This window comes from Lucilia cuprina, chromosome 5, assembly GCF_022045245.1.
Source record: "Lucilia cuprina isolate Lc7/37 chromosome 5, ASM2204524v1, whole genome shotgun sequence".
Classification (NCBI taxonomy): domain Eukaryota; kingdom Metazoa; phylum Arthropoda; class Insecta; order Diptera; family Calliphoridae; genus Lucilia; species Lucilia cuprina.
In genome coordinates this window covers 55,811,916-55,825,014 of record NC_060953.1, presented here as the reverse complement: position 1 = coordinate 55,825,014, position 13,099 = coordinate 55,811,916, and the positions used below count along the sequence as shown (strand labels likewise).

Sequence of the window (13,099 nt, the reverse complement as noted above, 5' to 3'; positions counted from 1 at the left end):
TAACGTTGTGTGTAATCGATTTATAATTTGATTGTTTTAATCACCTTCTTAATTGATTTTTAAAAAATTCTCTATCAAACAGTTGAATTTATTTGATTAATAAATTAATAAAAAATAAATTTTATATTTATTAAATATTTTATTTATACAATTAATAAATTAATCAATGTTAAATCTTGTCTCAATTCGTTATTTGGAAAAAAAATATATAATTTTATATTTTTAAAAATTTGGTAATTGATAAAATCATTTTGGTTATAGGTGCAAAACTTGCTTGATACAATTATTTTGATAATTAAAACTCATTTTCAGTTTTTTCTGTGTATGTGAACAAGAAAGAAAATTTAATAGTATCATTTGTATATGATACCTTTCATCCATAATCATACAACCCAGCATACATCTCATTTATACGACACATTCATCCCGTTCCATATACAACTCATTTCCAACGCTTATTCCCACAATCACTCCTCTGTGGGGATATCTGTTTTTTCGGCAACAGCACCGAACTTATCTCGAAATATTGACTTTACCTTACATCAGTCTTTTAACCGCAACTTAATCTTCCCGCGAATTTGGGTTTAAACCACTGCCACTACATGAATCCCGAAGGAACCTCAACCAACTGACCAGCCTGGGCATAGTCCTGCGGGCAACTGGCCTCCCGTAGTACCAGATTATGCGGTGCTCTGGTTTGACCTCTTTTCAATATATGCAAGGACTAAGCCAGGCAGTAGACTCTAACCAATTTTTTAGTCCCGGCCAGACGTATTGGCCACCCCTTTATTATCCGGGATTGCAACCCCTTTATTACCTGGGATTGCCCCCGGGGGGTATATATTGTAACAGTTCGATTGCGGGCAATAGTTCTTTACTGAAATAAAAAGCTTCGGTTAATGTGCGTACTACTCAGGTTGGTCCGCAGCGAATATCTAATAGTCGTGCCCTTATCTGAATGACCGTTTAATGGTTCTTTTACCTTTTTTCATCCTCTAGAATGGACAATGGCAAATAAGTCAGGATGTATGTTCGTGAATGTCCGACAATGACAGACAGTAATATTGGTCCTATACCCACCAAAGTTTACCTTGTATTCAAGCTACAGTATGCAATTTAAAATATAGTTCAATGGAACTTGGTACGTGATCTTCTATTGTTCCAGGGACGAAGCCTCCGAATAGGGCTTGAAAACTTTGTAATGAAACTACAGGTTGCAATTTTGGAGATAATTCATAGAAATTTGGCATGTTCTTGAGATACTAAAACACATGTCGTAATTATAAGCCGCAAAGCTATAATCGGGAATAGGTTTGCTAAGGGGCTGAATAAAACAATTGACCGATTAAAAATCTTTATCTTTGAATGCGAATTTTCAACGATTTATAGCATGTAGACGAACATGGATACGCGGATAGACGGACATTGTTTAATCGACTCAAAGAAAGATACACTCAAACGAAAAGGATAAATATTTGTGGTTGTAACCAAAGGATGAATGTTATATTTTATGATCGCGACCTTTTATGAGAACTACCTATTGGTTCCTATTGCTTTTCTAAGTATTTAAGAAATATTAACACAATATGGGGTGTAACAATAAGCCACATGGTATCTAAGTAACCTCACTTAATGATATCTCTAAGTATGTAAATAATAATGTTTTACCTCCGGTCACCTTTTTCTCTTATATTACTCTCATATGAATAGAACATATACCAATCTTTAGAAAACATAAAATAGAGAAACTGAAAATTTGATTAAAATCAAAAAAATACTCTTATGTTGAAAATATTTAATCTAACTACACATACTAATCTAACTGTCACAAAATTTAAATAATATACCTGTAAAGGTAAGTTAATAACACAATTACGAACTCAAGCAATGACAATCAAAATAATCTTTCATTTAAATGTGTTAGTAATAACAATTGAAGTGATTTTCTAAGGCTGCCAGTAGACAGTTGCTCTTTAACTTTCAAACGATTAACATTTAAAAGCGGAACAAAATAATTAATTAAATAACTAAAGTACAACAAGAAAAGAAAAGAAATATTTGTTTAAAGATAAAACATGTCTGATAAAGAAGAAAGTTATATACAAATGGAGGATCCACTCCAGCCGGCTACCACACTGACTTCGAATAGTAGTAGCGAGGAACATGTTGAGATGAATGTATTAAATGGTGTTGAAGGTGGTGGCGCTGTTGTAGGCGAACTAACCAAACGTGGTAGCAGTAGTAGTGAACGTAATTTACCGCTACGCAGTTATAGTAAATGGTCACCCAGTGAACAGGGCGCAACCATAGTATGGCGCGATCTTTGTGTCTATACAGCCGGTGAACAAGGCACATCGGCGAGTTTGTATAATATGAAACGTATTATAAATAATTCAAATGGTGCTGTACAGCCGGGAAATTTAATGGCCTTAATGGGTTCAAGGTGTGTGTGTGTGTGTGTGTGTGTGTGTGTGTGTGTGTGTGTGAAAAGTGATAAAATTGTTTTTTAAAAATATATATTTTAGAAAGTGAATTTGCATTAAATTTCATAAACAAACTGCTATTTATTATATACTTAGTGATTTATTAAAGAAGAAACCACACAAGTTTTTTTGAAATTTATAAGAAAAATATTAATGGATTATATTCAAAACTCTCTAACTTACATAGTTTTATAAAGAAGCAATTTAAAATCGTCAAAACTACTATGAAACTTCTATGAAAAAAATTTCATCACATATGTGTGATTGTTAACTAAATACTTTCCCATCAAAACCAAATTTTCTTGCAAATCTAAGATAGAGAATACTGAATATAACCACTCAATATTTACAAGCATTTCCTATAGTGTATTCTATTGTGGTTTAAGAGTTAAATATTTGGTTTTCTGCAATATGTTTGCAGCTTAAATACATTAGTGTTATAATTTTTATTTTTTTGAATTTTCTATGGATTCAGAATAAATTTTAGTTTTCTCTATTTATCATGAATCATGATGCATTTTTATGTGAGAGCCAAATTCCCAATAATGTTTTCATCTATACGTTGTATAAGAATGAGTTACTAAACCCAATAGTTCTGGCTAAACTACTCACGAAACAGTGTTAAAAAAAAAATAATTTTCAAACAAAAGGCAGTTATCACAAACATTTTAGTCACCATCAGAAACTACAGGTTATCATGACGTATGTATATCTATTGATTTTCATAGTATCATATTTTCTTCAATATATATTTCCACTGACAAACGACACAGAAACATTTTAAGTAACTTCCAATATCTTTAGAAATATGAAGTAGAAGAATCATCATTATTTTTATAAAGTACATGATTGTGTATAAATGTACTATATGATAAATTTACTTGTACTTGTTTAGAGTGTAATAGATATGTCTCTTGTTGTTGGTATTTATGTTTAAAAGATATACATATGTGAGTATATACTTTGCTTGATATTATTTATAAGTTCATCCTCATGTCTTGAGAGTTTTGTTATTGGGATTATTATGCAAAAGAATAAAAAGAAGTACTAGTAGTGGAAGAAGACAAAAAAAAAAAAACAAGTAAGAAATTATAGTCGGACAAAGCCGACCATATAATATTCTACATCTGTAACAGCAATAAAATGTGGTTTAGTTTTCATAATAAAACATTTAAGTTGTATTGCATCTTGCCTCAGATATACATACTTCAGTCATTTATTGATGAATAGAATTGTGGACATTTAAGTTAAATTTTGAAGGGGGCTTTTTATAGGGTATAGAGTCAAATGAGGACCTAAATTTATAAAATTTATGAGCGTCATCAACGCTAGTAAAGAACTTAGTTATGCAGATTTTTTTTTCGAGATACGAGTATATTAAACATAATTATGAACTTAAAAGCTCTATTCGGTGGGTTTACTTAACAATTTTCAATAGGCTTCGTCTCCGGTACCATAGAAGATCATGAGCCATTGAATTAGATCCAAAATTGCGACCTGTAATTTAATTACAAATTTTACAAGCTTCATTCGGGGGTTCAGTTGTATGGGAGCTACACTGAAAAAAATACATGCCTAATATATACGAAAAATGTCGTACATTGTACGAATCGTTCGTTGTTTCTCACCACGAAATTCTTTCGTAATATATACGAAATTGTAGGAAATATTTTAGTATAATGAAAAATATTCTTGAAAAAATTAATTTACCTAAGTTGAAGAAAGAGAATTTTGAATAAATATGGTAAAATTTACGAAATATTGATTTATTCAAACATTTTTGTTCATTTTAAAATAATTTTTTTTTAATTTTAGTTCAAAATTATTCTCCACACGAATTTTCATTTTTTTTATGAAAATAATTCGAGAATAATATTTAGTACTTTCGTAAAAATAGAAAAGAGTTTTATTAAATAATATTTCGTATTATACACGAAATTTTTGTAAATATTACAAAAATAGAAGTTACGAAATTTTTTTCGTAAAGATGAGCATGGATTATTTTCAGTGTAGGTAAAATAATGAACCGATTTTAACCAATTTTAATAGGTTTCGTCCCTGGGATAATAGAAGATCATAGCTAAATTTCATTGAATTGCGAAAATTGCGACCTCTAGTCTGATTACAAGGTTTTCATGGACTGACAGATAGACAGCAGATAGATAGACAGACAGACAGTCAAAGATATATAGATAGATAGACAGACAAACAGACACGCAGACGCGCAGACACACAGACAAACGGATGGACAGAAAATGATACTAGGCCGATTGGTATACTTTAAGTTGGGTATAGGACCAATATTATTGTGCGTTACAAATATCAGCGCAAACCCAACATACCCTTCCCTCCCTAAAGTGGTGTAGGGTATAAATAGAAATAAATATAAATAACAAAATAAGTAATAGTTATTCACAAGAATTACTAACACTTGTATGGCAAGTACACAGTAATTGAAATGAGTATGGGTTTTAGAGATATAATGGATGCGATCGAAAGATACAATTCCTTTACAGTTTAGGTTTCAGAATAATTGCGAGCCATTTGGCTCATTGTTATCCTTCCCTTATTTAAAAAATTAATTAATTTTCGTTACTGTTAGTGATCTTCCAGAGAGTACAAATCAGGAAGTGCTTCGCACCTAATTATAGTAATCTATCTCCCAATTAACGGGCCTGTTCGACTATTTAGCTAGATTTTTCGCAAACGAGTATCGTCCAAACACGATCAGTTCAATTCATTGCCCCAATACTCTTATAAACTAGATGTTGTCTGAATTGGAACTGAGAGTGAATGAACTTTATAAAACATTTCAAAACGATGTAAGACCCATGGATAGCGAACAAAGTGTTAAGTTTAAGATTCCATCTCTTTCCTTAGGTTTTCCTCCGCGTTTGTATTCCAGTTGTGGTCCTCACTTTCATTTATATCTACCTGAACAAAAAATATCTTCTAATATATTAAGTTACCACTTTATTCAAATAATCCCTAGTGTAGGTGTCTATATTGATAACGAGAGAGAAAAGTAGTTTCACGTAGTTTTGAGTCGAATGTATGTACATCAGTAGTCAGTTTGACATGAAAAATATTTTTCAATGAACTGTAAATGTTTGAAAACTATTGAAGCGAAAATTTCTTTTTCGATACGAAAACAACGACAGCACTACATTGTCTTTTCTTCTGAAACTCAAATACAAGCATACATGCAACACGTAGACACAGACGCAAAGATTCAATTTTATTTATGTATATTACTATTTTTTTATTTATCATGTTGCATACGAAATACACCGAGAACTCTTGTGGCATAGTAGGAATTCTTTAAAGGAAGTGCAGCCCATTTACATATTTGGATCTTAGGAAGTTATTGAAACCATGGACTAGTCCATGGAATTTTTGAATAACTAGTCTGTTGATTTTCTTTGCTAGTCTAAAGACATGGACTAGTCCATGGTCAATATATATAAATAATTTAATGAATTCAGTCTAAAATAAAATGACTATTCTGTTAACAAGTCTACTGGTTAGTCTATTGCCTAGTCTATAGTTTAGTTTATTGACTAGTCTATGAACTTATTAATTAATTAGTTTAGTCTAGTCTATTGACTAGTTCTCTAAATATCCTATTGATTAGAGTTTGACCAGCTTATTAAATAGTCTACTGACTAGTCTGTAAACTGATCTATGAACTATATGACGTCTATATTAACTAATTCATAGACTATTCAGAACGACTATTCTATTGAATAGTTATTAGCTTAATTAAGCATTTTCCTCACCAATGCTGGTAATACAGGCCATGGTGTACCTATGTATGTACATTTTCTAAACTAACAACATCTTTCAAATGTAATCTTTTAAAGCCCATATTGTTGAGCTAAAGAAAATTCCTTGGTGAAATTACAAAAATGTATTATTGTTATAATATTTTGGAAGAATTTTAAGTCAATCATTGCAAAGGCAATACGTAATGAAATTGCCTTAGTTCAATGGCTTTTCATCGAAGCAGTAGTGTAAGCATAATTTTTTTGAATTTTCTCACTAAATTATTCAATTTCAATTTCTTAGATTAATGATGTTTACGTACTTTTTGTAAGGATTTTTTTCGGATATTAATTCGATGATTTGGTAATTTTATTCCAAGAAATATTTTACAGCATTTGTTAACATGTTATGAGAAGAATTTTATAATATTTTGGAAAAATAACATTAATTAATTTAATCGGAAATTGAAAGAATATAAAGGGGTTTTTTCATTACAAATAAATATTTTTCTTGGAATTTCGTTATTTATAAAGGTTTTAACATTTCTTCCACCAAGTAAAGAAATTGCAAATTATTTTCTTATTTAGTTTTCAGTTCTAGTTTAGTTCTAGTTCAGTTCTAGTTCAATTCTAGTTCAGTTCTAGTTCAGTTCTAGTTCAATTCTAGTTCAGTTCTAGTTCAGTTCTAGTTCAGTTCTAGTTCAGTTCTAGTTCAGTTCTAGTTCAGTTCTAGTTCAGTTCTAGTTCAGTTCTAGTTCAGTTCTAGTTCGACCAAAATTCGTTCCAGCTCAATAAGCATCGAGTCACACTTTTCCCCTTTTAAATATTCAATAAATCACGTGACCACTATAAACCAAACTAATGTGCGAAATGTTAAAAAAATCTTCAACGCATGATCAAACGTTCAAGGTCCCCATAAAATAGACAAAATTAATGCATGAAAATATAAACATTTTTAAACTTTATAACACTTAACATAAAAACTAAATTACTTTCTAGTCTCTATAAACTAATCTAAAATAGTCAAATTTCCAAAAATGCGGAATAAAATTCTTCTTAACAATTATGCATATTTCACATCATTTCTTATCAATGTATCTCAGCTACAGGTACTTAATACATTAATTTTATCTCTAAAAGATCAAGTACAAATTTCACACATCTCTTCGGATACTCACACAAACCCACATCTTATTGTGCAAGTAGAAATTCTTTACGATAAGATAAAATTTATATATTGTTGTTTGTTATTATTTACTTTTGAGTTTTCTAATGACTTTTATTTAAATGCATCATAAAAGAGAAGTTAAATTATGGTTTTGTGATAAAAAACAAATAAGATGTGTAATGTAATAGTTTTCAATTATAGAGACGTACATTTACAGAGAATTAACCGTGTGTGTGTCATGTAACAATGTAATGAATGATAAATGTTTTTGAGCTGTAAATAAACATTGTAACCCAGTGAACATTTTTTAATTAATTTATAAAAAACAAGTAGAATATATAGTCGGGCGTGACTGACTATATGATATTTTTAAAAATAAAGCATCTATGTTGAATTTTTCCTTAATTTGGATATAGTTTTGATGAAAAAATGATTTTCTGATGGGATCTAAGCTTAATTGTGTACTGTTGACATTAAAGTTAAATTTACCTAATTTCATTGAAATACAGGTGCATATGCAGAAAATTAACGAAGAGGAGGACTTTGCAAGCGTTAAATAAAGGCCGCTCATTACGAAATTTTGCAATCTCATTTATTGCGGTTTAAAACGTAGTTGTGCATATTTTAGCTAGGATATTAGTATAATTGACATCATTATGAGCTCAGGGGTTAGGGGTCCGTTTGTGTGGGTGCTAGGTGAAGGAATAAATCGATATCGTCCAAATTCAATAGTATTCGTGCTTTTCACTCAATTATGTTTAAAACTGCGATCTGTAGTTTTATGATTCTGCCTTAAAAAAATTGAACATTTATCACTACTTCTAAAGTAGCACTAAATGATTTTTTTTTTACATTCTGTGGAAGTGATATTTATTGACTTCCAAAGAGGCGAGATATTACTCTTTTTGTAGTAAAATTTCTAACTAATTTTATTTTATTTGAATTTATTTTTTATGCTAATATTTTTTAATTCTATAATTATTCTACAATTTCACTTCAATTCAATTTCAAAAAAAAAAAAAAAAAAAAAAAAAACAACATACAAAATACAAAATACTTCCTGATAATGACTTCAGATGTTGTGAATTTGCAATGAAGTAAAAAGGACATCCCTCCCATGACAAGCCTTGACGTAGGCAAGGAAAATGTGCTTGTAATTCTGTGTGTCCACTTAGAATACATACCATAATACTAACCTCGACTATAGGACTTTCTGGACTTGCTCTTAACAGAGTTACCCCATAGGATCTTTGTGATTCTGTCCTCCATACAAAGAAGCTTTATGGGATTCAGCTTTATTGTGTCGAATGGTTTTGCTTTCATTAAGTTAACAACCATGATCTCCTTTCCCTTTCCTTGCCGACTTCTCCCGCGTGCCCTGGTACCTATATGATGTAAATATCTTACCTCTGGGGAATATTCAGTTAAAACTGTTTTACAATGGATTTAATTCTATCACCTGATATTGCCCAAATTGTAATACACTTTTTTCATACTCATATAAGGCGTTTTTCACCAAAAACTCCAAGTGAAGTTATCGAACAATTGAAGTTGATAGTGTTGAAGTAAAGTAACAGTCATGTTGCAAAATTCACCGAGCTAAGCATTACGAAAATCTGATTTGTGCAATTATTTATTTTATATTGATGCACTTCCAACTATTGGATTTTGATGATGAAAATTTTATTTTAGACAAAATTTATGATATTCTTCAAGCCCTTCGAAATCTCAAGCCGTTCAGAACTACTATGTAGCTGTGTGATGTGAACTTTTCAATATAACACATCTATGGTTGTTGTTGCTTCTGGGTCAGTTAGTGTTGAAAATCTTAAACATTAATTAAATCTTAAACATTAAGTATCTCAAGATCTCTTGTCCATTTAAGTGATAGAGTTGATGGTTTCCTTATTGGATCCATTTTGTTGTGATCATTGATTATTGATCGAACTGATAACCAGAAAGTCACTAACTTAAGTACGATATCAATATATAACATTGGCTAACAAAATTTTAAAAAAAGTAAGAGTGTTTTATTGTACTATGTCGAATCTTACATTCCCACCATCAAACCGTATACCATAAATAGAATGCTTTCCTATAAACGCACAGTAGTGTGCGTACAATTAGTTTTCTGAAGGGGGTCTTATATGGGGTGAAGGGTCATGACTGACCGATCCTCATAAAACTCGGTGGAGAGATTTGTGCTCAAAAAACCTACCTATGTCGAACTAGCGTTATACTCGTACATTCTAGCCAGGAGTGAGCGTTAAAGTCATTTTTAAGGGGGACCTTATATCGGGGGTACCAATCTTCATAAATAGATTATGACTGTTTACGCTGTTTTTCGGAGGGCCTTTATTACGTGTACCGATATAGTCCATTTTCTACACCAAATAAACCTTACCTATAAGATATTATTGTGGAAAATCTCTATCTATTTCCGTTCGGACACGGACAGACAGATATGACTAGATATTCTTAGAATTTTATAAATACCCAAAGTATTCGATGTGTTACAAATGGAATGACAGTGCCATTATACCCTCCATCTTTCTTATCGTAAAAAGTAAAAAGCCAAAGGCTGAAAAGCAGAAAAAAAATTATTTAAAGCTTTGAATTAAGATATCTTCCAAAGAGAAGAGGATCAAGGAGAAGAGGATGATTAATTATCATTTATTTTAAAGTCAACATAATGGACTTTCATATGAAGAAACAAATGTTTTCGCTCAGTTTTTTAAACTTAAGGACGCACTTTCTCGAAATCTTGATATAAGATCAGTTAAGAAAAATATAATTTGATCTGGGAGTTAAGGATAAGAATAGGCGCGGGTACGGACAGAAATTAATCTCTTTTACGATGAGTATCTTTTATAACCTTCATCTTTGTAAGAAGGATATATATGAATGAGTCTATCATTCCCTTCATAATTTCATAACCCTAAATATTATATATATTCAGGATTCTTACAGATGAAGGAGTGAATGAAGTCTTGTCCGTGTGTCTGTCCACCCATTAGTCTGTGTTTCTATTGAAATCAATTCTGATATATTCGTAATCTAAATAATTCTTTCAGATATATATATGTAGTTTCGAAAAGAGGCCTATAAAAAATCAGCAAAATCGGTCCATACGACGTTATTACCAAAAGTTTAAGACAACAAGGTATAGAGTTATATGGTAAATTTTCTTGGGCTTAGCTTGCTTCTTTATAAAGCAAAACAGAGAATGAATAACACATAACATATGAAGCAGTACGTTGTTATTTGATATTTCATCGTTTTTCGACTATCATGTTGATCTCTTAAAAACACAACTTTTCTAAAGAAGAAAAAAAAAAAACATTTTAATGATAAAAATATTTTATTTGATCTATTTTTACAGTGGTTCAGGAAAAACAACATTAATGTCTGTACTTGCATATCGCCAACCAGGTAATTAAAGTTTAGATTTTATTATTTAAATAATCGACAGACGCGCCAACTCTTGCAAGAGCAATGATAAGATAGTTAAAAATAATTTGTATGTTTCAATAATTTCCAGTTGGTACCGTCGTTCAAGGTGATATTCTTATCAATGGCCGACGTATAGGACCATTTATGCATCGCATAAGTGGTTTTGTTTATCAAGATGATTTATTTAATGGATCACTTACCGTGGCAGAACATATGCACTTTATGGTAGGAGAACTTCATGTCCTTTTAAATTATATTTAATAATTTTTACATATTTTAGGCTCTCTTACGTTTAGATCGCCGTGTTAGCAAGCAGGAACGTAAACTTATAATACAAGATCTTTTGGAACGTACAGGTCTATTGGGTGCTTCTAATACACGTATTGGTTCGGGAGATGATGAAAAAGTGTTATCGGGTGGTGAACGTAAACGTTTAGCTTTTGCTGTCGAATTGTTAAATAATCCAGTGATATTATTTTGTGATGAACCCACCACTGGTTTGGATTCTTATAGCGCCCAGCAGTTGGTGCAAACTCTATACGATTTAGCCAAAAAGGGTACTACTATCTTATGCACCATACACCAGCCGTCTTCACAATTATTTGATATGTTTAATAATGTTCTCTTTTTGTCGGAGGGCAGAGTGGCCTTTACTGGTTCACCACAAAATGCTTTGGATTTTTTTGCTCAAAATGGTTATAGATGTCCAGAGGCCTATAATCCGGCCGACTATTTAATAGGTGTACTAGCCTCCGATCCAGGTTATGAAAAGGCTTCCCAAAGATCAGCTCAATATTTGTGTGATCTATTCGCTGTAAGTTCTGCAGCCAAACAGAGGGATATGTTGGTAAATTTGGAAATACATATGGCTGAAAGTGGTGATTATCCTTTTGACAAGGAAGTGAATTCATTTCGTGCTGCTTCTTGGTATTTAAAATTACATGTTATCTGGTATAGATACACACTGACACTACTGCGTGATCCTAAACTACAGTGGCTGAGATTCTTTCAGAAAATGGCCATGGCCATTATAATAGGTGCCTGTTTTGCCGGTACCACGGTATTAGATCAAATGGGTGTTCAAGCCGTACAGGGTACACTCTTTGTAATGATTTCTGAAAATACTTATCATCCCATGTATTCGGTGTTGAATGTCTTTCCTCAAGGATTTCCATTATTCATGCGTGAAACACGTTCTGGCATGTATTCCACAGCTCAGTATTATATTGGCACTATATTGGCTATGGTAAGATAAGACAAGTAATTAAATGATGATGATGACTTGATACATTAATTAAAATTCGTATTTGCATGCATGTTCATTGTCTGGTGGCTGGTTGGCTGACTGTTGATTACATGCTGTTAATATTTGGTTTTCCCCCTTCTTTTTATGTTTTCATTTTGCGCACGTTTATTATCTAGCTGCCGGGCATGATTATAGAACCATTTCTATTTGTTGTCATTTGTTATTTTATCGCTGGCTTAAGACCAACATTTTATGCATTTGCTATAACAGCCATAGCTGTTGTACTGGTGATGAATGTGGCTACAGCATGTGGTTGTTTCTTTTCGACGGCCTTCGATTCGGTACCACTGGCCATGGCATACTTGGTGCCGGTCGATTATATATTCATGATAACATCTGGCATCTTTATTCAAATCAGGTAAATAAAAAAAAGTATATTTATATGTGACAGTATGTGTTAATGTAGTCTAAGCTAATTGCAGACCCCCTGAAAATATTCTGTGTTTTAGTACAGTTTTCTGTGTATTTCAATGTATGTGTGTTTTTGTGTGCTGTAAACTGTTTAATATCATGATCTTGTGTAAAATACTTAATTTTCCTTGTCGTCCTGTCGTTGTCGTTTTTATATTCTTTACCTTTGTAGAAAGTGCATGTTTGAGTTTGTCATTCCGTTTGTAATTTTCCGACCTGTCCGTCTGTCTATCATAGAAATTATGTGTAATTTCTTTGATATAATTTCTGATCCTATAAAATATATTTATTTCGGATCCTTATAGAAAGCGGAGTTGATTGAGCTATGTCCGTCTGTCTGTCTATCTGTCTGTCTGTCTGTCTGTCTATCTATCTGTCTCTCTGTTTATCTGTCTGTCTGTCTGTATGTCTGTATGTCTGTCTGTCTATCTGTCTGTCTATCTGTCTGTCCATCTGTCTGTCTGTCTGCCTATCTGTCTGTCTATCTGTCTGTATGTCTGTCTGTCTGTCTGTC

The 13,099-nt window shown here is 31.9% G+C and overlaps 1 protein-coding gene across 1 annotated transcript in view; it reads left to right on the top strand.

Moving 5' to 3' along the window:
• Positions 1 to 1,971: 1,971 nt before the first annotated feature.
• LOC111678521 (protein scarlet) overlaps positions 1,972 to 13,099 on the top strand; it is a 13,078-nt gene continuing 1,950 nt past the window's right edge. The window contains exons 1-5 of the mRNA XM_023439897.2: positions 1,972 to 2,443; positions 10,798 to 10,847; positions 10,957 to 11,093; positions 11,149 to 12,114; positions 12,291 to 12,532. Coding sequence (XP_023295665.2) covers positions 2,076 to 2,443; positions 10,798 to 10,847; positions 10,957 to 11,093; positions 11,149 to 12,114; positions 12,291 to 12,532 — 1,763 coding nt within the window. The 5' untranslated portion in view covers positions 1,972 to 2,075. The remainder of the gene's footprint in view (positions 2,444 to 10,797; positions 10,848 to 10,956; positions 11,094 to 11,148; positions 12,115 to 12,290; positions 12,533 to 13,099) is intronic.